Source organism: Plectropomus leopardus, chromosome 21, assembly GCF_008729295.1.
Source record: "Plectropomus leopardus isolate mb chromosome 21, YSFRI_Pleo_2.0, whole genome shotgun sequence".
Lineage (NCBI taxonomy): Eukaryota > Metazoa > Chordata > Actinopteri > Perciformes > Serranidae > Plectropomus > Plectropomus leopardus.
The window spans coordinates 23,622,727-23,650,673 of record NC_056483.1 but is presented as its reverse complement, the minus strand read 5'-3'; the positions used below and the strand labels follow the sequence as shown (position 1 = coordinate 23,650,673).

Below are 27,947 nucleotides of genomic sequence, written 5' to 3'. Positions count from 1 at the left end.
TGTTGACACAGTTGTCTGGTGGACAGGGATTAACTTTATATTCTTGACCTTCTAGCTCACCTATTTTGTATAGAAAGTTGTGACATTCTGCTGTACGCACAGTCAAATTTTCATGATGAAGAAAAAACCCAAAACAAAACAAAAAACTAAGCAGAGATAATAACTATCATCAGGTCTATCCAGCACTTATTTTAAATTTTTTACTTAAAGTAGTCATATATCGAAATTCAAAACACAGGATGGGATGAATAGCTTTATGTTCGAAAACATCACTCTTTAAACTGCTCATTGTTTCACATCAAGGTCAGACTGCAAGTACCACTGGTCATCTTTGGAGAAGAGTTGTCTGATTGGCTGCCTGCTCACACTGAGCACAGAGACCGATTAGTGGTGAAAGGCTTTTTAAGGTTTCAACTTGTGTCTCTTTTTCTTCACTCTCTTTGAACCCTCTTTGAACATTGTAACAGACAAGCACCAAGGCAAAGCAACAAATAAGTATTGGATATTTCTCTTCAGATTCTGACCTTGCAGGAAGCAAACATCAGAAAAATACCAGCCTTTCTTTGAAAAGTCTTACATTTCAACGTTAGCAGTGCCAGCACTCAGCCACAGGGAGATATTATTTTCATTATTAGTTGATCTGCAGATGATTTTCTTTATTAATATATTGTGAAATGGCAGAAAATAGTGAAAATTACTCATTACAATTTCCAAGGGCTTAATATGACATCTTGAAAAATTATTTTATCTGCTAACAGTTCAAAACCTTAAAATGTCAGTAGTTGCTTTTACACAGAGATGCCGCCATAGGGCCTCTACAAAGTCCCTCCTTTATACACTTTCAAAAAGAAACAGATAAAAGCGGCATTATTCCACTCCAGTATGTGATTATACACTGCATCGTGGCATCCTGCGATCACAAAAGGCATGACGGGCGTGACGTTTAACTCATGAGCGTTGACCTCTAGCATTACATATGACATATGTGCCAACAGAGCTTTCTTAGTAACCACAAAGGCATAACACGGCAATCACAATCATTTACCGTCTCTGTTATATGGCGGCTGATCTCATCCCTTGCTTGGAGGGTAAGGAGCTTCTGAACTTTATCGTTGTCCCAGTTTGCGGATATTTATGGCCGCCGTTCTTCTTCTGTGAGTTAGCTGCTAGCTGATAGCTGCTTTTTAAATCTCCAGCGTTTGGCTGCATGCATGAACACGTCGACAACATGTCACATGCTGCCCATGGTCACGTCCTTCTGACTTTACATTTTACACAGACCCTGTTTCAGGGCTGTAACTACCTCCATTTCTGGCCCTGTTCCTCTTTCTGCGATTGAATGTTCTATACAAAACAGCATAACGCAGTTACATCTCCGCCTTGAACAGGCAGTGTAAATGCATCTTGTGTTTCCCCAAAAGTCAGAATCTGTGTGGCAGGAGCTGACGGTGGCACCAGATGTTTTTTGGGGTCACTGAACGCTGTGCAGGCAAATCTCATAGTGAGGCACATATATTCCACAGCAGCAGTATGAGTCGTGGCATTGATAATCGATCACTTGATCCATACAGAGCTGATCAGATTAATGGAGAGGAGAAGCAGAGTGAGTGAATGCAAACTTTTAGACTCAGCACAGTGAAAGATGAAGTTTAACTTTGAGCACAGTCAGCACTTCTAGAATGTGGTGCAGTGATTGGCCGCATGGTATATATATTTCAGCAGCACTAGAAATTCTATTTATGGCGTCAGATGTCTTATTTGTGGCTGCTCCACCGTAGTTGGGGATGCGAGTAGAAGTGCATCGACGTCTCTGTCTTATAAATAAATGAAAAGAAGACAGATTTATGCATTTGTTGTTTTTTTTCTTTGCTGTACCGAATTCACAGAGACTTTGTGAACATTACACACCTACTGTACAGAGATCTAGTCACCTCTTCACCAACCGAAGCTGGAAGTGACACATTCATAAGCTGTCACAGTCTCAAAGTCAAACAACAGTTGTAGCAGCTAGCTTAACAGTGTGAAGGCTTCAGGCTGGGGTTATGTGCTGTGAATCACACAGGACAGAGATGCTGCGCTGCTCTCTGAGCTGAATTCAGGAAAGTTGCTCTAATGTCACAACCAGTAATTACCATCGGCTGTGACAGATGAAATGCACGCTCTGGCATCAGTGGCAGGGGCATGACAACACACAACACAAAAAACACTAACACTGCCGGAAAGCTCTGTCACAATATTCTGCAGACCCCAGATGTTTATCACCCTTCAGCGCCTGGAGAAATGATATTTTTCTGGCTGTAATTTCTCCCTGCACATGTGTAAAAAGTCTTGCTCTCTGAAATCGATTCCTTTTCATAAGTATGACTCTGAGATAGGAGCGCCTGAGCGATGGGGCTTTGCTCCCATTCTTCCTCCTTGTCCACTACAAGGTTGTGCTTCATAGATAATGCAGATCTCCACCAAGAATTGAGGGACATGATGATGTTGATGCACAGTACACACATATACAACACGAGCCTAATATCTGGTGTCTGATAAAATCAAATCCTGCAGTGTTTTCTTGTTTGTTAGTGAAAGGAGGTTTCCCCTCATCGCAGCCAGCCTGGATGCTTTGATTTATTGCAAACAAAAGTCAGAGGGTTAGCCATTAGCTTAGTTATTACATTAAAAAAAAACTATATAGAGTTGTTTTTGTTAATATGTTGGGCATTATAAATACCTTTATTTAAAAGCAATGGTGGACAGTTGACAGGAAATGACGGAGAGAGATTCAACAAAGAACCCTGGCCAGACTTGAAGTGTACACATTGCAGTTCATGGTCAGTGTCTTAACACTTTGTAAATTGGCAATACATTAGTAAAAAGTAAAGAGAAGAGAAGAAGAAGACAAGAGAAATACCTGAACATTTGTTTGAATGAATAAATTAAATTTAAAAAAGATAAGGGAATGACAGTGGAAAAGTGCTCAGTAATCTATTAATTCTGTGACTTTTAAAAAATAATTTTCTAAATAATTCTCTAAATCTATCAGTTTCTCACAGTTTGTGAAACATGCCTGTTGCTCATTGACTTTTTTTGACACTTTTTTGATAAAAATCAGCAGATTGCTCAGGGTTCAAAGGTTTAAATACTTGCAAAAGGCATCTGAAAGTAGCACAAGAACAGTGATGTCACTCAAGGTTTGAAAGGGTTAACCCTTAAGCCACATAGATCACAAAGTGGAAATGTGTCACTGTCTCTCTTCCTCGGTTTTGTCAGTAAAGAAGCGCAAAGAAAGAGATAGTGTGAGGAGAAATGGCAGTGAAGTGGAATGTCTTTGCCTAAAGGGACAGTCTTTGGTGTTAAGCAGCACTGGACTTTGAAGAGGTCACCTGCGTCAGTGATTGATGACCTCACCCCACCCATCCATCACTCCTACCTGAGAGCTGGACCTGGTTCCAGCAGTCGGACATTGTCCTGACAACATAACTCCAGTGTGATGTGAGAAACTTTGAGTGAAAAGGCAGTCAAAATGAAACCTGCTAAACTCTGCTTTGGAGAGCTGCTCACAAGACTGATCATGTATGCTGTCAGCTCATAGGTGGAGTAGTTTTTATACATAGAAAGGCTCAGAGCGTTTGCTTCTTGTGCCTCACATCTCAATAAGCACTGCTGACAGAACCTGACTCTCCTCTTAACCAGTTTAATAAATGCCATATTAATTATCTTTAGAGGCAACACTCCTTAATGCCAAACTCTGTGGCTCATTAAAAGCAGGTGCTGATAATTATTAGGGGCATAACGGTACTTCACTTTAAATCAATACAAAGTACCCCAGTAATGAGTCTCAAAAACCTGGAAATAAGTTAGCTTTTCAGCACTCCTGGTTCCTTTGTTTCACAGTGGATGTGTTTTTGGATGTTGTTTCTTTGTTAGATGCCTGAAATAAGGTCTGTGTTAACCACAAGCTGAAGAGACTCCTATGTTTTGTTCTATGACTTGAAATAAGTCAGTAATTATCCCACTATTGAACTTTGAAGCTTTTATGTGTCTTCAAAATGGCAGTTGCTAACAAGTGGCTAAATGAGACTTCAGAATGTCGCGCTAAACACGGCTTTACAGCCTTGTTGTGGTGGTGATGTGACTGTGATGTAATTCGTTTATAGCCCACTGTTAGCTTTCTGCTTTTGGTGACTGCATTAGATTGGTTTCATTTCTGAAGATTATCTTGCTTAATAGATTGTAGTGGATGCACCGGGAGGGCAAAAGGCAGCGTCTTTGTCAAAGCTCAGATGTGCTCAGTGTATAACAGCAGTTGAAACATAGTCCTCAGACAGGCTGTATGGAAGTGAGTCAGTGTTCCTCTGCTGTGCAATGCTGCAAATAGATGGAATGTACTGGGAGAACTGCTCTGCACTGCATGATTGGTTCTGGTCCATTTTTACATACCTTAATATTAGCACTGAGTGTGTTTACATTCATAAACTGAATGACAAGTTTATATTGGCGTATCTGCATCGCTAACATATTGGAAATAGTTGTCCTCTGCTCTTTGGCTGAAAGCCAGCTTTTTTAAAATGATGCATTTGACTTCACCAAACATCAGAGATCCCCAACCTTTTTACAATAGAAACAAGTTGAAAAGCGGCATTCATCGATACTGCCTTGACTTTATTTAAGACGATTTTATTCATAGCATTCAGCTCCCAAATAAACAAGCTATAGATTTCAATCAGTCTGACGTGCATACATCCATGCAGTAGCTGTGAGGGTTGCACAGAGGCTGGAACTGACATTGACCCAGAGGATCACACTAAGACAGCCAGCCATGTATGCTCACAGTCACTCCTACGGGCAATTTAGATTTGCCAATAAACCTAACCTGCATGTCTTTGGACTGTGGGTGGGAGGGGTGGGGGGTACATGCAACCTCCACACAAAACAGGCTCAAGCCCATTGGCATGTTTGAATTCAGACTCTTTGCTGTAAAGCTACACCACTGTGCTGCCCTCATAGTGCCAACAAAAAAATGTTATACCTTTTTCAAAAGGTTCTGCAAGGGTCAATTTTAATCACTCAGTACGTTTACATGCACAGTTGAGTCGATCTAGGGTTATAGCTCCATTAGGCCATTTAATTGGACTACTGTCCTGTCCCAGTGTACATGCCAACTCCCCCCACAGCAGGTGGAGATACAGCCCCTTTCAGCTAGTTTTAATTATAATCAAAGCTGTTAATTTATAATAACGTTGGGTAGAAAACTGCCGTTTCGAGTACAAATAATCAAACGGAGCTGAGTAAATTCTGCTTTCACTGATGTAGGTTTAGTTTTAAGCCTAGAATATTTTCACTGCTTTCCCTTGCTGTACAACAGCCCTTATCAATAGGGATTTATAGCCTTTATATCAAAAACACCATTGAGAAAAAATTGTACTCCTCCAATCAGCAGAGTTAATGCTCTACCCCTGCCTCCATTAGCTGTTATACAGGAGCAAATACTTATAATGCATACTTACACTGATGTTGATTTTTGTAAGTGGTTTAACTATGTTTTGATGTGGCCATGTCCACATCGCTACATCACTTAGCTTCTTTGCTGATGTTGTGGGACTGTACTGTATTTAGCAGAGGAAGGGAGGGGGGCTGGGGTGTGACTTTATTTAAAATAAATATAAAATACTATCTTTTTAAGTTTTATGTCCCTCACCTAAGCCAAAGTTAAAAACACAAGTCCCTCCATAGTGCTTACTTTTTTATGTTATTACCTTATAAGTTTAGCAGCACCCCATCCTCTCCTTCATAAGTGATGAACAGTCCCTAACAAGGGAGGCATGCACGGCGACTAGGAGCATGCGCAGATCACAGTCCAGTTAAAGTCCGACCGAGGTGTTAACATGATGGAATAGCTCGACTTCCAATCATATTATCTGGGTGTGTCAGTCAGATTTCAAGAAGTTCGATTTAGTCCGATTTCAGTTGGACGTACATGTTAGCATGTACTTCAAAATTCCAGTTTTAGTCAGACCTACTTTCCGTTCCACTTTTTCCAACATCATGTAAACGTACTGACTGTGGAGTATATTCATGATTGTTATGGAATTTTAAGTCTGATCCAAAAACAGACATTACAAAAAAGAATCTGCAACCATTCTGTAGGTACTGTAGGCTTTGAGTGCATTCACAGCAATAGATGTGTGAATATTTTAGTCCAACTTTTGATGTCTGTGATCATTTTGTAGTTTGTAGTTTGGAGAGTAGAACCTGGGTCCCATAATGCAAAATCTGAATGTGCACTGTCATTGATTTCCTTTGCACAGTGTAACTGCTTCAGTTACATTAAGAGCAGTCGTAGCCCTTCTGCATGTTAAAGTGGAGGCAAGCCTTTTTGGATTCTGGGGTTTAAAGGAAAAATTCACCATGTTTTAAGTGCATATCCAATCAGTGCTGATGGTAAATGCAGTCCGTTGAAGCAATAAATTCTTCAGTATTCTTCAGAGTTTTCCTTCTAGCACGGCCAAGTTACAATTCCAACATGTACAGGGATGCATTGCACCTGAGCTCCTGACGTTAACCCCCAAATACTCCCCAAACCATCTGAAATAATTAATTTCTCTGTTCAACTGGAAAAATCATAAAACTAATAAAACTCTATTGTTATAAACAACAGACAGGCATGTTTGTATAGTTCCTGGAAGCTGAGAAGCACCTCCACAGTTGTCAGTGATCATCTGCCCTCTTGTCGTATTGCAGTTTGTCTTCAGAATCCCGAAGAAGGTCTCTGATGAGTTTCCAACCGGGCCACAGTTTGCTCAACAACTGGCGAAGTGTGAAATTCTCCACATGCTGTATTTCCCCGCTGTCTGTCAGCTGACAGCGAGCAGCGGCTCTGTCATTCTTTGGAGGCAGAAGCGAAATAAAATGACAAAAACGGCCGACAATGTACTCAGCCAGTCATCACATATTTGTCCAATAGTCCATCTGTGTCTCAAGCACACCTCTGTCCAAGTGAGAAGCAAAACTTTCAAGCATAGGAACACACACACACACACACACACAGAGGCTCTCTCTGGTGTATTGCTGAGTCGCCCAATACACTGTAAAAAATACCCGTCTGCATTCAGAGTAAATGATGCCATTTACACAGGTGGACACACACTTTATTTGCAATGCGAAACAAAGGGGAGGATCTGTTTTTGGGTGCATGTAGAGCACACTCCCTGGATGTCCAGAGGAGGAGACCACAAGCTGAAACAGGCTGTAGATCTTCTGAGTACCACTGACGTCACTGGTTCACTGAAGTACAGCAGATTTTGGAGCAGCCTCCAAAGAACACTTAAATAGAAAAAAAAAAAAAAGTTGTTTTATGTCACACTATACCCCAAACTTGGATTGATGAAGTTCATGTTGAAAAATAGCAAAATTCTCTTTTAAAACTCTCTGAAGCCCAGCTCGTCACATTCCCACCAAAAAATGTGTATAGTTTATATAAAATTTCATAAAGTTTGCCCCTTACTTTTTTCCGGTGGAAGTCAGTAACTTTGCCCTTCCAATGCTGCTCTCAGTGCGATTGTAGCCCTTACAGAAGCTTCCCTATCCAGCCTGCAACTTGTGTGTCTTTTTGGGGACTTTGTACAGTAAATCTATGCTCATAGATCCAATATTGATCGCCTTTTTTGTCCATATTTTATTCATAGTCAATTATTAATCATCGCTAGCTTTGATGCTAATGGGCGTGTTTGGTTTTCCATAATACTCTGTGAGAGTCTTTTGACCCATCAGAAGTTATGTGTGAACTAAAGAAAGTCACTCAAGGCAGGCAGAAACCACTTTGAAGAATGGCTTAAGAAATGCCCACACACACAAAGTGGGAGAAAGCCTTTGGATTTTTTTTTTTGAAGAAATGTATGTAATTTGTAAACGACATAGCTCGTAATGGTTTTGTTTTGTTTTGGGTTTTTTATCTTTTTTTAAATAACCTTGGGAGTCCCAACATTTAGAACAGTTTTAGGAAACAAAAAAGATTAGATCTGTATTCTTGTGTATTATTTCAGTAAAAATCTGTAAGATTTTCTTTTTTTCTTTCCTTGTTTCTTTCCTTGTCTGAATAGTCCAATCACTATTTTTACAATCAGTTGACATCACCGCAGCACAAATATTCTCATAGCCCAGGCTGTCCTGAAAACAATGACGTTCATAGCTTGTATGTGCATTGCAGGGTTGATGTGAAGCTTTATTACACAATAAATCGAGGTGGACCAAAAAAAGACGAAAATGGCTTAGGGCTCAGATCACAAGTAGCATATGATAGCTCTTACTACTTTGTGTTTTGGCTGTAATTAAAGAGCCGGGTGTATAAACCATAGGAGCATATCTCTACTCAGTTGAAATGGTAACTTTTGGTTTGAAAGAATTAGAGATTGTTTTCATCAGGGTTATTACTCTGACTGTGGTGTGGAATTGAAAGTTACCTCAGCTAACATAATGGATGAGACTGACTTTGTTTCATAGCACTAGATGAGGCTGAATTGTTCCCATGGTAGCAGAGGATATTCACTGACAGTCTACACTGAATCAAATTCCTGAGGGTCACAGGTCTAATTACTGTCATCAGAGCTCCGGTGATAGAAACAGACAAGCTTCAAGTGCAACAGGAAGTTACACTTTAAACCACTTGTGCCTCTTGTTTAATTATTCCGGCTTCAAGATAGAACCCTGTGGAGAAAAACTAAAATCAATTATTGATACAAACTCATTTTGTTCACTCGGCCTGTTTAAATGCCTCAGCCCATAGCTCCCTCATGCACTGATGAACAGAACCACACAGAGACATGGTAATCAGTGAAATGAATCTTAGATTTGGCGTAATAAGACTGAGAGGGAGAGCCACTTGGAAACAAGCTCGAAGATGAAAGCTTTATTTAAAATGCCTTTGTTTAATTTCATTGATTGATTTTGCATGATGCAAAAACTGCGGACAGAGTTTTTATGCCATGAACAAGGGATTCTTTTTCTTAATGTATATTTTAGCGGGCTATTTTACCTCGGACTTCCGCTGGAGAGAGCTGCTTTGCATTCTGGTTGAGCCGCGGCTCAGTCTCTGTGGCAGTTCACATGTCCAATCCAAGTGTTGGAGAAGTGGAGCGTCCAAAGCAGTGTGTTGTTTTTCAGCAGGCACTGTTCCAATATAGTGTAGAGTTGTTTTAGTGCATAGTGAATGCATCTGTGCAGCTCATTTATAATCAATGCTGGAACTGATACTCTGCGGCTTTACTCGTGCATACTGTCTCAGCCTTACGGTGAATCTGAATGTCCTGAGCAGTGTGTGTATTAGCAGAAGGAGGACCGTAGCACTGAAGAAGTGACACAAATTAAAAATAGTATTAGTAACACTGTCTCTAGGTATGCTCTGATTCAACATGAAATGGGTTTCTTATACAGGGTTTGTGCAATCATGAAAAATGTGGAAAAGTCATGGAATTCGCAAATAACATTTTTTTAGGCCTAGAAATGTTTTGGATATTTTAATTTAGTCTGGCAGTTTTATAAAAGTTATGGAAATTATTCTCACAAACCTCAATGGCCCTCGGAAAATTAAAATCCAACTCTGTAAAATCTAATCACTGTTTTTACAGTTCCTGGCTGTGATGAATGGTGTAATTTTTTGAGATTTTTTAAAGAAAACATGCCTTCCAAACAAAAAAACAAAACAAAATCCACCAAAAACCTTTAAAGAGATTTTTTTTTCTCTAAAAGCCACCTACATTTTATAAAGAAAAATAAATCCTCTTTTTTTTCTAAACTCGCAAAAATTCAAAGAAAAAATGAAAAATTAGCCCAATTTCCTATTTAATGAAAAAAACATTGTTTTTTTTAAACTTTTAAAATCAAAACAAAAAAAATCCGAAAAAAATTGGCAGTAAAATAAATAAAAATACAGTCATGTTAAGTAATATACCCCTCCCCAAAGCCCAAAACCATGTCCCTCCAAAGTGCTTGAAAAATTATTTGACATTCTTCCCCCTTTTTGCACCAGCCCCTCAGCTGCATAAATAATGGGCAGTCCCTTAGTTAAAAAGCAGTCGTATAGTACAGTATAGTATATTATAGTATAGTATAGTATAGTTATATGAAAAACAACTGAGATGAAGTATCAATGGTCTTTTTAGAGAATGCATGGTTTATGAATTTTGCCTCGAAGTCATGGAAAATTCATGGAAATGTATTGGTAAAGATGTGTACGAACTCTGCTAATATGTGAAAAACACATGCCGTATGTGTCTTGAGGACAGGAAAATGATTGTACTATCAACCATCTCTGGAGATATTGTTTATTCTCACACTGATTCCACCTGGTGCAGTGCTGTGCTTTGGGTTTCATTACATGAGAAAAATAGGATGACAAATGACTGGTCCTCACTAGCAACAAGAAGAGAACTGCATCATATTTATTTTTAAAGGTCTCCTGCAGACGCTGGCTCAGTACATCACAGGGCTTCTTAAATATGAAAGCAGTGCTCAGCAGAGCAGATCTCAGGCCTGTTTAACTGTACTTAGCCTCAGGTACGCACTGAACTTGGGCGACTGCCTTCTACTGCTTTGCACTTTCTGAATGGAATGATTTATACAGGATTTAAAAACCTGAATGTCTCATATCACTGGCTGATTGTAAACTTTTAACTTCTCATGTATTTAGTGCTGTTAATGATCCACTCTGAGGCTGAATGTCTGTTTTTTTCTGCTGCGCTCAGGTCTCTCTTGCAAAAAAATGTGAAGTTCAATGAGACTAACCGATTATATAAAGGTTGCATCATTCTTTTTTTTCTCTACCCAGGGTTATGGCAGATCCCAATACCAGTACCATCTGTACACCACATTGCATGACTCTACAATCTGAGTCTGCAGCTCACTTTAATGAATATTACTGAATTTTCTGATCCAAACAAAGACATTGTTTTTAGTGTTGATCAGGTACGTCTGGCCAATACCAGTTTTGCTTTAGACCTTTTTGCAGCAGACTTTGTGACAGCATGCAAGGAAAAAACTTTATTTAGAATCATAATGATTACATATTTAAAATTATGTTCCAAATGATTTTGCACTTTGCACTTTGCACTTTTTTGAAAGTAATTTCTTTGTTGTTTTTTAAACTTTCTTTTTTGTGTTTTTTTAACAAATGTTCAGGTAATTTACTTGTACTTAATACTAATTTCTTGCTAATTATTGGGTCATTTCTTTTGTTTTTCATTGATGTTATTCCATGTTTTTGAAAGCAATCAAGCCATTTTGTTCACATTTCAAGAGGTTAACCTCTGCGTAACTGACATGCATAACCAATCAGAATTCTCCTTGGTGGATATCCAGGGCAAACTGAACCATTCAACTCCCCATCAAGGTGTCAAACTCAAGAGCAGATTTATTTTGCAGATCAAAATTCACACAAATGCAGTTTAATCACAGGAACACATCAAATTCAGATTCCTCTAATCTTCCTTGCAGAACCAACACCAACGTATCCTTTAACAACCCTTTTCCATCAGCAGTTCACTGGAAAAACAAGCCATCTCTTCTTCTGTAGTGCTGACCCAGAGCCCCATTCACTGCAGAGGATCTGCATGAACTTTAGAGGAGCTAACTCAGCTTCCAAAATAATGTCTTTACCCTGTCGCTGTAAGCACAGCGTTTCTGTCCCACACCAGGCTCAGATACACACATGACCATGACCAGGCAGATTACACCAAATTAATTTCATGCTTGTATTTTGAAATATTGACTCTAACTGTCCGCAGCTTGTAGATTTCCTTTTCTTTTCTTTGTTCTTGACACTCGTCTCAGCATTTTTCCTTGTTATTGTTGTAAGAACGAGAGGCAGGATAGGGAGAGGGTCAGAGGAGGGGAGGGGATGAGGGAGGGAGGATGTTACTAAGGAGGGAGCACTAGGCGAGGAAGAGAGAGGAGGGGTGGATGGAGGGATTAATCTGGTGCGGCCCCTGCTAACGGGAGGCTTTGTAATGTATTGTTCCTCGGTTGCCTGGCTACCACTCAGCCAACAATGCACAATGCGCAACGTGGCTATAAAACGGTGTTTTGTGGATCAATGTGGTGGGAATGAAGCTGTGCGGCTTCAGCAGAGACTGAACCTGCAGATAGCACTGCAGTTGACTCAAACATGACAGACTACACAGACATTGTGGACCACTTATCTAAAAGTGACGGTCAGAAAAAAAACTAACTGAAAATCACAGAATCAGTCCAGACTTATTAGTCAATATATTAATTGCTTGACAAAAGAAAAATCTGCAATAATTTTGACCCTAAATGAATCATCATTCTATTCAACCAAACAGCCCAGTCATTATCTGTTCCAGCTTTTCTTACTGTAAACTGCAGATCTTTCTGGCATTTTATAGACCACACGATGAATAGATTGAACTATAGAATAATTGGTAACTGATTAATAACTTAAGTAATGGTTTCTTGCAGCCCTACACAGAATAGTTCATGTAATTATTTATTCAGTACTGAAATGAACATGTGGTGCACTAAAAAGTACTTCCTTTTGTTGAAATATTTGTATTTTTCAGAGGAAAGATTGCAGTCTTTACTCCTACTTTCATCTGGCAGTGGTACATTACTTGACTAACGCTTGACTAAAAGCTTGCTACATTAGTCTTGGCCCTCACCCACAGTTTGATCAGTTAAAGGTTGTTTAATTGCTCACTTCCATCCATTGATGAAGGCTATGAGAAAGTTCTCGAGAAGACATCTAGTGAGTGGTAGTTAAGATTTTTTGTCAAATATATTAAACATTTAGTTGATAAAGGTGCCCAAACAAAGAGATGTAATTTGCATCAGTTAGAACTCTAACAAGAAAGAAATCTTGGAACTAGAGCATGTCGGGCTCTTTAGGGATGCACGAGAATTATTTTGCACAGTGAATGATTATTGAAAAGCATTGTATTTTATGTCTTAATCTGCTGGTGGGCCATCACATTAAGAGTATCCATAATATCATGTTAAGTATGCTACAGAAGAGAATTGATGGACTTGATCACTAAGATTAGGTGGTAAAAAAGTGGATGTATCAGCATCAGTTATTGGCCAAATTAGTTGTTATATATTGGCATTTTAGTAAAAAATCCAATATTGTGCTTCCTGAGCACTTTTTCTGTCTGAATGACGAAAACAATTAAATGAACAATGTGTGACATTTTAATACTGCTGACACTTAAGCACATTGATAATTTAAGGGTCCACGGTGTATACAGGAACCAGACTAAAATCTGAACCACTCCACTGACACAGAACAGTATGAAAGATCATTATGAGAGATGGATTGTAAACATGAATGTTCATGAATTATCAGCATCAGAAATATCAGAATAAACCCAGGAAAATGCTTATTTTCTCAGAACCAGTGTACTTTGAGACTGTCCAGAATAGGTACACTGAAACCTTATCAGGTCAAGCCATGTTTGGTCCAACTGTTGAGAAATGCCTTTGGGATCAGACAAAGGCCACATCATCACTAATATGATTTGTTTTAGAACAGTGTTTTAAAGTGAAAACTATTTCTGTACACATTAGCATTTTAGGACAGTTTCAGAAATAATTTCCATTAGTAGTAACACCTGAAAATGCATGTCACATGACTATTCAGTGGGATTTGCGTGCAGATGTAATCAGGAAGCAGGTTGTCTGCTATGCCATTGGTTGCCTAGTTACAAAAAATAAGAGGGAGATTGCAAAAAGTAAGAGCAGAGGTGTCTTTGCTTAAAGCAGCGCTGAGGTAACTCATGGGAAAGTCAGTCATGGTTGCAGAAAACAGATTGAGACTTGTTGCAAAATGATTATTGTGACATACTATAACCAGTACAGGAAACATTACAAATCACTAAAGGAAGCCATGGTAATGGGTAAGAAGTCACATTACCACACAAGAAGGTGTGTAGACATAGCTTTAATGTTGGGCTTGACTTATGAGACCCAATGATGGGTGTCTGCGTCATCGTTTTTACTGTCTCAGTTTCTGCTCATCAAGATTACAACACAACCGAAGAGTTTTCTCACTAAACTGAGGGTCAGCGGTGTTCTCAAAGATCTCTTTTAGTGGATCCAAAATACCTGAGTGAAGTGCACGTTAGGTGCAAATGCAGCAATTATTCTGCATTCTTTTTAAAACGAAAAGGTATTAGTGCAGATGTAACTTTAAACCAGGTGAAGAGAGAGCCATATTCTGAATTATTTGAAAATCTTCAAGAATGAATAAGTGGCCTACTTTCCTACTCCAGGCTATTTCACAGCCTAGTGAACTTAAAGCGAGGAGGAGGGGAGGGGAGCTGGCAAAAAGGCTCAGCCTGGCTTGTTCTGGGCTTTAGGGCTCCACAATTGTTGGTTCAGAATGGAATTCAGCATGTTTTCAAAGGCTGCCAGATATGGTGCTGGCTGCAGGTCACTGGCTGTGGGTGGAGGTCTGACCTGCAACACTTAAAGGTGGAGATGGTGATAAGATGATGATGATGCAAGAAATCGAAACTAAGGCTGATTGTGCCTGCTTTCATTCTGGGATGAAGAGCTGTGGGGGGCTAGGTACTGATAGGTGCTGGCAGTGGTTTTGTCAGGAATCTGATGGTATTTCAGAAACTGGAGCATTTTCATTTGTTGCTCAGCAGCCAGATTTGACTGTTTCATGGTTGTGTGCTTTGCTTGGGGGCCACTTTTGCATAATGACAGTAAGCCAGGGGCCAAAATCCCAGCAGCCCTATACATGTTTTTAAGATTTAAGGACATTCTGATTTTAGGATTTTGGAGCGATTCTCAGATTTTAGATGTTTCTAGGATTTTGAAATGTTTCTAGGATTTTAGCAAATTTGGACAATTTTAGGACACTTCAAAGATTTCAGAATATTTCTTGGATTTTAGGACATTTCTAGGATTTAAAGACATTTCTAGGATTTAAAGACATTTCTAGGATTTTGGGACATTTCTAGGATATTAGGACATTTTTAGGATTATAGGACATTTCTCAAATGTTAAGACATTTCTAGAATTTTAGGATGTGTCTCGAATTTTAAACATTTCTAGGATTTTTTGGATATTTCTCAAATATTTGAACCTTTCTAGGATTTTAGGACACTTTTAGGAATTTAAGACATTTCTAGAATTTCAGGGTGTTTCTAGGATTGTAGGACATTAGGGGCTTAGCTAGGACCTCGATTGGGTGATGCAGGGGATCCTCCACTGGCACTTATTTATTAATACACTCTTTTATGATGCAGCTTCATGCACTTCAGCACCTTTTGTATGCCTAAAGCACAAAAACATTTCCCAGTGTGAATCACTGTATTTTTATTGTAAATGTAGAAAATGGTTTGGGGGGCCACCCTGCACCCTGTCAGGGGCAAGATTTGGTCAGTGGGCCCTAAATTGAGAATCACTGGTCTATTTCTTCATCCATGATGTTACTGACTTGAGACATTTTTGCATTTTACAAGCATACTGGATATACTTTTGCTGCTCGTTTTTGATTGATGTGGGGACAGATCTGTTGTGGCTGTTGCTGTGCTGCTCAGGCAAAATTAGAGCAATGCAGAAACACAGCAGAAGGGAGACGGCTCAGCCTAAAAGGACAGGAGTGACTCGTCCTGCTGACATCGGTCCACTTGCTGGAGTGGATCCAGTGTGATGGGTTCACAGCATGGCTGTATTGGTTCACAGGACCAACAGATTGTACCGTGCAGTCAGCAGGTGTCTTTACCTCACAGTCACGTCTATATGCTTGGCTTGAGAGACCAGGCATGAGAGGAGGAGTTGGGGACAGATGGAGGATTGCTGAATCAAACATCCAGAATAGGAACACAGGCTAATGACAAATGCCATGCTTGCGTAGATACCACCCTTTTTACACACATATAGTGACAAGCCCCCCTGCCTTTACACCTCAGCGACTTGTAGATGATGAGGAACTTTCTCTCAGATGCATGCTGTGTAAGTACAGCTCTACTCTGTCCAAAAATCCCCACCTCCCAGAGGAACGCACACACACACTCTTCATATTAAAGTAGGCCGGAGCAGCCTTGGCAGCAGCGAGTCAGGCTATTGGTCCATATTGTGTGTGTTTAGTCTGGCTGGCTGCCTGGCGTCATTCAAAGCAGCGTCGCAGATTAGTCGACCATGTTCTGTCTGACCACAGTGCAGGAGTCTGGCCTTGTGTCTGTCTGCCCTCTTATACTTCCTCTATCATATCAGAGGCACTGTGTGTGTGTGTGTGTGTGTGTGTGTGTGTGTGTGTGTGTGTGTGTGTGTGTGTCCTCATTACAACAGAGCCACACAAGTTTCTTCAACAAGTTTGAGATCTTTTCCGGCTTTAATTAGAAGCACCCTGTCCTCAATACTGATGTTCTGCCACGTAACAGGTTCTCTCTGGGACAAGTGTCACATGTTTAATGTTAGCTGATAATGGGAAATTTGTCAAGTTATCATTATGATTTGGTGTCACTGGCGTCAGACTGACTGTAGCACTGGTTAACCCAAGTTTGCAATATTTGTTCTCACTTCCTATCATGGTATGTTTCAACTCACATAGTTTTGTTTTTATTTTTTTTCATTTGGTAATATATCACCCTTCTCCAAATACAGTGAAGGAGGATCAAATCTGGTTTTTGGTAGCATTCAGTAGTGGTTGTAGTGTAATCGACAGTTTTTTAGAATCAATTTGAATGCCATCCATGCTGTCAAATCTGAAACTAGGTTGTGGATTGTTTGAATAGGGCTGCAACTAACAGAAGTTTTTATTATCGTTTATCTGTCAGTGAGTCTCTAGACTGACTGTTGGTCAGACAGAAAAGAAATGTCTCACAGCTTTTCACAAGAACAACTACTGTCTTCTGCAGAAATGCTCCCCATGCAAATTGCTGACTGTGTGATTTTCTTAAGTTTTGTTTCTGTGCTTGCCATTTGTCAATGCCATGAGCACCACAAAAATGATTCCAATCAGAAACGGACAGCTGAGAGGCAGATATCTTAGACCATCCTCAAATTGTGATAAACAAAAACAGCATCAACATTTACAACCCTGTAGCTGACCTTCCCCTTTGTTTCTGTTGGTCCAGTGTCTGCTGCTGCTGCCAGCAGGGTTACTGGCAGCAGCAGTTGGGTTGAACTGACATCACAAAAAAGTCAATAAGTGTCACCTTAGTGTCAGTAACGGTCACAATCATTCCACAACTTCCATTACGAAAGTGTAATGTTGAGGTAGTTCTGTTCCTCATTAAACTCAAGTCAAGCTGAGCCAAACAAAAATCAAGGAACGATAAAACTGCTCAGTTGTTGTCTGACTGATGTGACTAACTGTTACGTGTGTGTCTTTGTAAGTGTGTGGGTGTTGCCTGGAAGCTTGCTGTTTTTTTGAATGAATAATTTCAACCAGAAAAGGTTGAAGTCCCTGTTTTGTCAAAGAAATGAACAATGGAGCACAATTTGGAGTAATATTGTGTTTGCCATTTTCATTATTTTTTCCAAAAAGGACTGAATATTTTCTGTCTTGTTCCATCAAGTGCTATCACCCTGCAGGAGCTGTTGGCTACTGTTTGTACAGCTATCACCAGGGAGAGGAAAGTGATAGCCAACCAGCTTCGTGTGCTCGGCATTTTGCTATATTTGTGTCTTTCTGTGGCTGTGACGATTTTGTGGCTTCCTCTTGGATGTGTGCTGCTTACAGTTTGGCACCTGTTCGCTACCTTTTTATGAAGTTGCGACCTCACCTGTGCTCGGGAACATCTCCAACACAGCAAAAAATGAAGTTAATCTAGGCAGAGGGCAGAGTCTCTACAGACGCACTGTCACACACTGAAAGTGAGTCATAAGTGATGATTGAGAGGAATTACTTTAGTATCAGCCTATACATTGTTTCTTAGGAAAATCCTACAATGTATATTGTATTATAAGATATCGTTTGGTATTGTTTATTTATCTTAGCATTGCATTTGTTCTTATGTTAATACACTGTCTACTTTGAAAAGACAAAGTTGTGTCATTGGATTTTGTTACAAATGTCTACTTTTTGTTAAGGTTGTATGAGAAATTAGTTTTACATATAAAATGTACATATTTTGTATTGGCTGAAATTATGATTGCGGCTAAATAGCTTTTGCCAGAATATCTCCTAGCTTGTACCCCATAAAAAGTTAATAGTTATAGGTGGAATATTAATAGTTGCATGCAAATATCATAACAAGGAACTGTGAGAAACAACATGTTGCTGTAAGAAAATTAATAATCTATAATGCAGCGCGTGAGAAGATATCCTCTGTTAAGCACAGCACTTACAATCTCTTTGACCTACTCATATCCATCAAAAAGTGCATAATGTGTCGTTATCATATTGTTTGTGTGATCAGTTTTTTATCCTCAGCATGTGTTGTCCATAGACAATAGGCGGGTTTCATAAACCCTCAAACTGCGCAAATTTAAATGCGAATATAAAATGTGCCGAATGGAAACACGTCAGTTTTGAAAAAAAATCCTATTTATCGCAAAAACATTTTTTCACAAGTTTTCATACCACAATTCCTCTCAGAAATTCCTTATACATGGCCACTCTCACGTATAAGGGGCTCGCTTTTCTGTTATTGTTCACATAACACACCTACATGGCTTTGTAAGGAAATAAGGATGGCTCGTGTGGTTGCAATACAGATAAAGCTGCTAATGTTTTGAACCTCCATCACCATGCTTCTTGGAATGTTATCACCAGAGGAGTCACAGTCACAGTCACTTAATGGAAATGCAGTCATCTTGCAATTGTATTTTATCAGCATTTCGAAAATTTTGCTTAAGTTTTGAGCAAATGTGTAATGGAAACCTGCCTAATGTGTTCCTTGCACTCTCACTGCATTGCATTCTTTAAACGAGTGGCTGTCGGCAGGATGCTTTCTCTGCTGTTGTGCAGTGTTATCTGCAGATGCTTCATGTGTATAAGTGCTCTAATTGGCTGTTCACTCACAGAGAGACACTAGCCGTGCCGCTGAGAGCAAATCTTGATATAAAGTAAGAGGCCACCCCCTCAGAGGACAGGCCTGTGGCAGTTTTATTATTTGGATTATTGTTCAGTTGTTTTATGAAAGCATTCAGCGGTTTGTTTGGGGACGCCTCCTGGCCATTGAAATTGGAAATCTCTGCAGGTGACTGCTTCATGAAATTTTGCTTAAACTCTTTCTGCACAGACCAAGCGGCTGCACTGATGCTGACTTTATGATGGAGGAGAAGCAGAGGGGGGGCATAATGATTGGTTGCTACATTTAATAACAGAAGTAATGAGTTTGTTCATCTGCCGCTGACTCATCTGTGTTGTTGACTTAGTAACCAAAAACCACTGTCGGCATCCAAAGACCTGTTGGCCTGGTTAGATTTTTCTCTTCCCCTATACGCCGTCTGATTCATGCTCTGCTAGAAGAGCCATAATAAGGTCCAATCTTTATCACTCATCATCCCAAACTGCATGTCAGAACCTGTGTGTTTGTGTGGTTCACAGAGATGCATACGGGGCTTCTGCCGTCACTCTGCTGAAGAGGAAAAGCCAATGAGTTCATACAGTGGTTCTGTTCAGACATGGAAAACCTCATATTTGTGGCTTCAGCAAGTTAATGTTCCCTTTGTTTCATTTAGGATCATTATTGAACAAGTCAAATATACATACAGGTAGAGTTGGGCAACAGTTATACTGATACTGCTGCTGGAACCCCAGCGGTACCATTTTTAGTGCCCTAAACCATCAGATGCTTGTGGCAGAGTGTGCCCGAGCAGGTAACTTCAGCAAGCGGAGCAACTGACTTCTGCTTTAGCGCTTCGCTAGTTTAAATGGCGGTTTGGAAATTTAACCTTTTTTGCTCTTTTTGACTTTCCAAATATTATGGAATCAGATGGCTTAATTCTAGATAGTGAGATGAGTGGTTTTGCAGGGGTTTTAATGCTCACAAAAAATTATCCAATGATTTACAGATGTCTCTTTCCCACTGTGAGTCAATGCAAAAATTTATTTCTGTGCCTATGGGCATCATGTGACTGACCTGGACGATGTAATTCCATCCCTGGCCTTTATGTAACATTTGCATTAGAGCCTGGCGCACTCGCTCGCAGGCTTGGTCCAGTAGCACTCGCTGCATTTCCTTGTTGGTGATACGGAGTGAAGTCTGCACCTGATTTGTCATCTACTGAACAGGGGTGCATGCCGAGATTTTCAAGACAGACTGTAGTGAGTCTCTCTTAATGGGATATTTAAAAATAGCGTCTTTGTGCATTGACTCGTTCTCTGTCAACAGCAGGGGTTTAGAGTTGCAGGTGCATACCTATAAGACATTTTCTTTACTCCAAGTGAGGAAATAGATTATCTAATGTTCACATAATCCAATCAAAATCAATATATATATTTTAAGCGCTTGAGGATCCTCTCACCTAAGAGAGACAAATGGAATGGTCAAAGTTGCCACGGTAAAATTTAATGTGTTGTTGGATTCATATCATCAACTCATGCATTGAGTAATATTACAAGTAAATGCCCCACGTGTCTTCTTGCTCTCACTCTTTGTTTGTACACAAATGACAAATGTGTGTAATAAGTGCATAATTTTAATAACAAACAGCAGGGATACAAGGCTATTTGCAGAATAAAATAAAAAATATAATAGACCGGTTAGACCACAACTATCAGTGCTGCAGTGAAAGTTTCAGTTTGCTGAGAAGCCAGCTGAGTTCTGTTGCTGGCTCTCGAGTTTTGGGGCAACTTGCAGCGCGTCAGGCCTCCTCTTTGAACCCAGAGCCCTGTTGTCACCGAGGCAAAGCGCCCCAAAGTGGCTCCCCTGCTTCGGAGCGCTTTGCAGTGCGTCCACCTCCTGAACCCAGCATTCTCAACCAGGGGCGCTGTTTAGGTACCGAAATTTGGCGTGATTGATTTAAAGCATCCGATAAGCCTTCAAACTCTGGTATGTGAACTATCATCCTCCTCCTGTGTCCCGAAACAACACAGCCCCACCAGCAGGGGCAACTCGGTCGACATGGCCAGTGGCAAATTCAAACACTCATCATAAATTCATAACTTACAAAAATGTGGCCATTCCAAAATCACTTCAACACATAAGCTGTGTGGTTTTATCAGATATGTCCCTCAGTATCTGCACGGACTTTGAACCACCACTTCCAGTTAGCAGGTTCCCTTTCATACATACAACAACACATGGAGCAATTCAGTTGTTTCGGAGGTCTAGACATCTGAGGCTGACACAGTGCTGTGTGTGTGTGTGTGTGTGTGTGTGTGTGTGTGTGTGTGTGTGTGTGTGTGTGTGTGTGTGTGTGTGTGTGTGTGTGTGTGTGTGTGTGTGTGTGTGTGTGTGGAATAGACATATCTGACTTATCTGTTCTGAGGCTGAGTCAGACGAGACAAGTGTCAGCTGGCTTTTATTTAGCTGTCTCCTTTCGTCCACTGCTTGATCCGTCTCCCTTTTTTACTTCTTCCTGAAGCAGCACAGCTTTCTCTACACACACACACACAGACACACACAGAACACACACACACTGTTGTTTTGTTGTTGTAATTATATTCACCTCCTGCATTTTGTCTGTCTGGAATTCTCCTCCAGACAATTCCATGAATTCCTTGAGCAAGAACCTGCCGTGAATAATGACTCACATTCTCAGACTGGTACTGTATTTCTTACTGGCATTTATTTAGTAGTTCATTCTGTGTAAACTCTCACGTTATTCCTTTGAAGAGGTTGCATCATAGGGTAGATTTCCACTTGTGTGTCTTTACCATCTGCCCGTGTGTGTGTGGATGTCAAACACACTCTTTATTCAACAGAGTGTGTGCCAGCCCTGTTAATTATTCACAAGGTATGTCTTAGAAGGTGTGTGTTGCTTTAACCTGGCCAGTCATGCATGATGTGTCTCTGAGCTGCACGATGATGATACCAGACTCTGAGCTCTCTGTCTGCCCTGTGCTGGGGGCAAGGACACTGTGGAGAGAGACACAGAGACAGTGACCTGGTTTTTTCCTGCGACTCCATAACACCACCACTAATGGTTTAGAGCCTAAGGGATGGCAGAGCAGACTTTTTACGTTAAGCACATTCCTGACTGCTGTTGTTTTAAGGTGATTAAAGATGTCCTGACCTGTGCCTCCAACAGCTTTTAAGAAACATAGAAAAACAGATTTACATTTTATGAATGTCTCTGATGATGTATAGCCGAGTTGAAACACCAAATATACATTTGCCCGTTTTTTTCACTTAATGTAAGAAAAAGATGCACAGTGCCTTGCAAAAGTATTCACCCTCCTTGGCATTTTTCTTATTTTGTTGTATTACAACTAGGGATGGGCACTATACACGATATGTACCGTTACTGTGATATAAGACCACATACCGCCTGAGATTTTGGATATCATCATATATGATATCAAACAATTGTTGTCTTTTCCTGATATTAAGGGCTGTAGTACAGTAAAGTGATGTCATTTACTAAACTTAGCAGACTGTTCTAATACCCACTGAAGTCATAAAATCCACATTACTGATGATAATCAATATCTACCTATTTCGTCGTATCGAGACATTTGATTTTGTTGCCAGTCCAGCATTCATGAAGCTTTTGAGGAGATTTAAAATATGGTGATATTGCCCAAAAATATTTTGATATTATTTCAAGGCCATACCACCCAGCCCTAATGACACTGTTATTTAAATTGAGTTTTTGAATTTATTTATTTTTTTTAATGGACCTACACGGAATAGCCAAAATTGGCACAGTGAAATGAAAACAAAGTTTTAAAAAAATCTGAAAAATGAAATAATGAAAATTGGTGTGTGCCAAAGTATTTACCTCATTTGCTGCTACGCCTCTTAACTCACTGAGTGCCAGCCCTATTATATAATGGAAAATGGCTTGTGCCAGCTTTTCTGGCCATTTTGAGTCATCTTTCAAGACCCACAGAATGTATATACAAAGACTCTGAAAACACCGAATAGCTCAAGTGAAAGAAGAAACTTTCCTTTTCGTCATGGAGAGAAATGTTTGTTTGCACCTTGTTCCATTCTTGATTTATCTGAAGTTGAATAGAGGCTAGTTTCATCAAAAAGACCACTTTTTTTCTAGAAAGCTGAGAAAAATGCATTTTTGTGAAAGGGAGTCAAGCAAAACAGTGATTTGAATCTTATAATTTTGCCTTCAATGACATAAAAGACTTCTGAAAATTGTATTACAAATGTGTGTAAAATTATGGCCCCAGTTCAGAGAGAGAAAACTCACAAAATAAAACCGGACTCCTATTCCATTATTCCTACCTGCAGTATTCAGGCAACCAGGCCTGCCACTCTTTTTTTTCAAAGTACGCTGTGTCCAATGCTTTGGGAGATACATGAGAGTTTCTTCCAGCGTCCGCTGGCGAAACTGGCCACTTGACCCTCTCCGTTTTTTGGGGGGCATTTTATGCCGATATTGAATTGATGTAGCTTTGTTGCTGTAGTTTCGAATCACCTCCTTAAAGATCACTCTGCTCTCTGATCCCGGCTACTCCACTTCATGTTTTGATCTACCGTCTTTTGTACTTCAACTACGAATCCCAGCAGCCCCAAAATTACACACAGGGAGCGTGAGAGCGCCCCCTTGTGCCAGCCGCCAAAAACAACCTTTGACGTATATATACATCAATGGCACTCAATGAGTTAAAAAAGACCTGGAGCTACCAATCACTTTCCAAAGTCACATAATTTGTTTAAAAGAGAGACTGAACTATCTGTCCATAGGACCAGTTTGAGCCATGAACTCCACAGAGCTGGGCTTTATGAACGAGTGTCCAGAAAGTTTCACTTTAGTCTTGTATGACCAGAATACCTACTGCCATATCTGTGGGTGGTCTCCTACCTGATTTACCTTTTGCCTAGTGCTATCTGCACAGGTGAACCTTCTCAGCCAGTCTCCCCTGTTAACTGAAATGCACTCATCAGGCACCTAGTTGGAAAAAAATCAGAGGTACTGTACATGACCACTCATGTCTGCGCAAGGTATTTGTTGAAAATGGCAAAAAATTAAAATGTCTTTATCTTTAACATGAATTTGTGTGCACAACATTCTTAATGCTTGGAAACCTGCGATAGATAGGGTCTTTTTTGTGTTTTAGTATTGACTTTTTAAAAATCCTTCAGTTACTAACCCAAGTATTGTGGTTATTGCTGTTTTTATCGTTGGTTTCTACAGTTGGCATAAGTCCACCTCACAAGGACGGCCTCAGCCATAGGTTCTCTCCGTGTGCTCTCATTTTCTGTCTCCATCACTACAAGTCATAAACTTAAAGGACACTGATGTTTGTCATTGAGGGAAAAGGACCATCTTTCTCCCGTGTTGATTTCAAAGTGCACGCAGAAGCAGCCTCAGGTAGCCAGCTGGAAGCAGACTGGTTACTGCCAGGAAAGGATCATGGGAATAATATAAAGCAGAGTTCTTGATTAGCAGATACACATTAAACGTCATTTGTATTGGACAATTCTGTCCCAAGTTTTTTAACATGTAAGCATTCGATTAAAGTAACTACGATCACTGTGATTTCCACAGTATTAAAATGAATCATCATTATCTGATTTGAGACACAGTTCTCTGGAAAGGAGGACTGAAGGGCCCGCCTTCCATCCGGAGTCTCCTCTAATGTCAGCTTTGTGCTCTCCAGCTGTACTACAGCTGTGTGTCTGTCTGTCTCACGCACACACTGCGCAGGGACTGAGCAAACATTTGGAGCAAAATAAAGTCTGTGTGTAAAGTATGACTGGAGTGATGTAACGTCTCACATGTCCTCAGTGAGAGTCCCACCAAACGCCCACACACTTACACACACACAAGCATACACACACAAACACACATCAAAACATGCCTTCAAATTAAAGAAAAAAAGCAAAATTCTTTTCTTTAAAAGTTGCCATCTAAAAAAAAGAAAATATATATAAATTTTTAAATTGCCACACATATTTAAAGAAAAAAAAAGCCAAAAGTTGCCAAAAACAATTCAAGACAAAAAAAACTCCAAAGGTTTTTCTTTTAAAATCACCATAGAATTTAAAAGAGAAAAAAATCATGACATTTTTTCCATTGCAAATTGCCCAAACAATATAAAGATATGCTTTAAAATGTCCTCTTTAAACATCTGCAATGAAAAAAAGCCATAAGAAGGATAGATGGTTGCTTCAGAGAACAGATGGTCTTGAAAATTAGTCTCATGGAAGTCATGGAAAAGTCATGGAAAATTTTTGGTAGAAATATGCATAAACCCAGAATAAATATATTACTGTGGACTGTGAACTGTTGGATTGCTTGGTAACTTTGGTGTAACAACAGCTCTGAAAACTAGAGGGACTGGTCATCTTTCCTAAATCTACATAACTTGTTGGATTATGAGAATATCTCCTTTGGAGCCTCGATTGTAACTCTCCATCTCTTTCTCCTCCCTTCTTCCTCCAGCTCTCCAGTGTTACTGTGACCGCTGCAGTGCCAACTCCAGCTGCACGACAGACGGCGTCTGTTTCGTCGCTATCCGCAAGTCAGGCAGCCGGCTCACCACTGAGCAGCGCCAGTGTGTTCACGAAAACGAACTGATCCCGCGAGATCGGCCCTTTATCTGTGCCCCATCTGTCAAACATGACACGGGCATTTACCCCATTTGCTGTACCACGGACTACTGCAACAAAGAGCCTGACATCGTCATTACTGGTAAGCCCACACGCACACACACACACACACACACACACACACACACACACAAAAATATACATGTGTTAATACACTTGTGAGGGCCTTATATTCACTACATTAACGTGCATATGTATATTCCACGATTATCCCAAATATGACAATACTCTGATTGTCAAAGACAGCACAATACAGCTTCACTCCATCTAGTCTTATTTCACAGTAACAGCCTAAGACATATACACTGCATTACTGCTTACCGGAGGAAATTAATTTCCTCCAGTTCCTTGTGCGGTCCGGCTCCGCTCCGTCACGGCAGACAGAGCAAATAGAATACACTCTAGTCTATGTGTTAACTTCTACTGGCTCCACTACGTTGTCAATCGACTCTGTCCCAGCTCCGGAGGTCGGATGCTCGCGGATTATAAATGCAAGCCTTCTATTTTTGCCAGACGCTGGAGCACTTTGCATCAATTCAGCCGAATGAAGCACAAAGCAGACAGGAAGTCAGACAACCTCTGAACATGCAAATATCTGGATAATTTTCAGGAATAAAACACTCCCTGTTTTACATCTGATCGTATTTCACTTAACTACATCAACAAAACACCACAATGAGCTGAGCCAACAGGTCAGAGGTTTTCAGAGGTCACTACCGACACCATGGATGAGGAGAATCTTATGATGTCGGTGGAAAACCACAAAATTATCCTCTTTTATAAGGAAAACCATAGAGAGGAAATTGCATGGAACTCCCCATCGACAGTTATGGGAGTGAATAGAGTTATTACTTCTTCTACTGCACTGATTTAATTCACGGGATTCTGTAATTACCATGGAACTCCTCGATCTTGCCACTCCAGCTGATCAGGCAGTGCTGCGCCATGCCGGACTCAAACCGCAACTGGTGGGAATTGCCGGATGAGGGAGCATGGAGCAAAACCGTAGCCTCTCCATGTCTGTTTGTTTTGTTGCTGTTTTCTTGCTGTGCATTGTGTAGTCAGTCCTTGGCCACGTGGACTGACAAAAATGTGTAATCAGATATCCTAAACAAAATAAATGATAGCATACTATAAAAATATTTTTATTTAATTTTTTATCATCAGATGATATATTTTGTCTTATGCACTGCCCTAGCACAGAACATACTATAAACCAATAATATTGCACAAGAATACTGATTGTAACACCTTTAGTGTAATGCAGTCCATTAGGAATAACTATAAAATGACTAGTTTACACCTTTCTGACAAAACAAAAAATGAGCATTTATAGCTTGATAGAGAATCAAGAAGGTTGTTTTACATTGCATTTTACATTGGATTTAATTTTTTTTTATCTGTTTACTCAGTGTAGTCAAGGACACAAAAAGGTAGTTGAGAAATAAAGGATAGTCTGGAACCTGTCTAACTTGGTCAGGTTATGACAAATAATATGTCAGCAAGTTTGAGAAGTGAACACATGAACAGAAATCAGTATTTTCAAAGGCCACGGGACACATAGCCACTCATTACCGACAGCGTTCACACAGCGTGTCATACTTATCAAAGGGTGTACAGTTGTCAGTCATTGGCCATCTGTCTCCATTTTTTTAAGTAGTAGAAGTTTTATAAAATATGTGCATTAGAATTTTGCCATTGAGTACCACATAACTGTTGCATTCCATCACAAATCAATTGCTGTCTCATCTCAGCCCCTTTCCTTTTAATATCACTTTTCTTGTGCTGCCTTCAGATGCCTTTCATGTATTTAAACCTTTGAACCCAAAGCAAATTCGTGCGATTTCTTTCAATAACATGGGAAAAAAAGGCAAGGAGCAACTTGGTAAGAAATGATCTACACATTGCAAGAAATTATTATATTTAGAAAATTAATTTTAAAAAATGAATAAAGCTAGGGAAAAAAAATAAGAAAAAAGCTGGGGAAGAATATATTTCTAATTATCATAATTACATATCCAAGAGTATGTTACAGAAGCACTTTTTCCATTTTTAAGCTTCTTTTTTTTTTTTTTACTTTTCTTTGGGTAAAAAACAAAATTGAAATAAAATAATAATAATTAATAATAATAATAATAATAATAATAATAATAATAATTCCAATTTGCTTTGGTTTCAAAGGATTGAATGAATAATAACAATGCCCATTAGAGGTCCTAAAACAGACCTAACCTCAGATTTGAAGCTTACACAAACACGCACAGTTGTGTGTTTTCATATGGAAGTACTATGGTTAAGAAACTGTAG

General features: G+C 39.8%; 1 protein-coding gene across 1 annotated transcript in view; it reads left to right on the top strand.

Annotated features, from left to right (window-relative positions):
* Positions 1 to 27,947, top strand: part of tgfbr1b (transforming growth factor, beta receptor 1 b) — a 79,052-nt gene that overhangs the window by 22,617 nt on the left and 28,488 nt on the right. Inside the window, exon 2 of the mRNA XM_042510033.1 lies at positions 25,474 to 25,734. Coding sequence (XP_042365967.1) covers positions 25,474 to 25,734 — 261 coding nt within the window. The remainder of the gene's footprint in view (positions 1 to 25,473; positions 25,735 to 27,947) is intronic.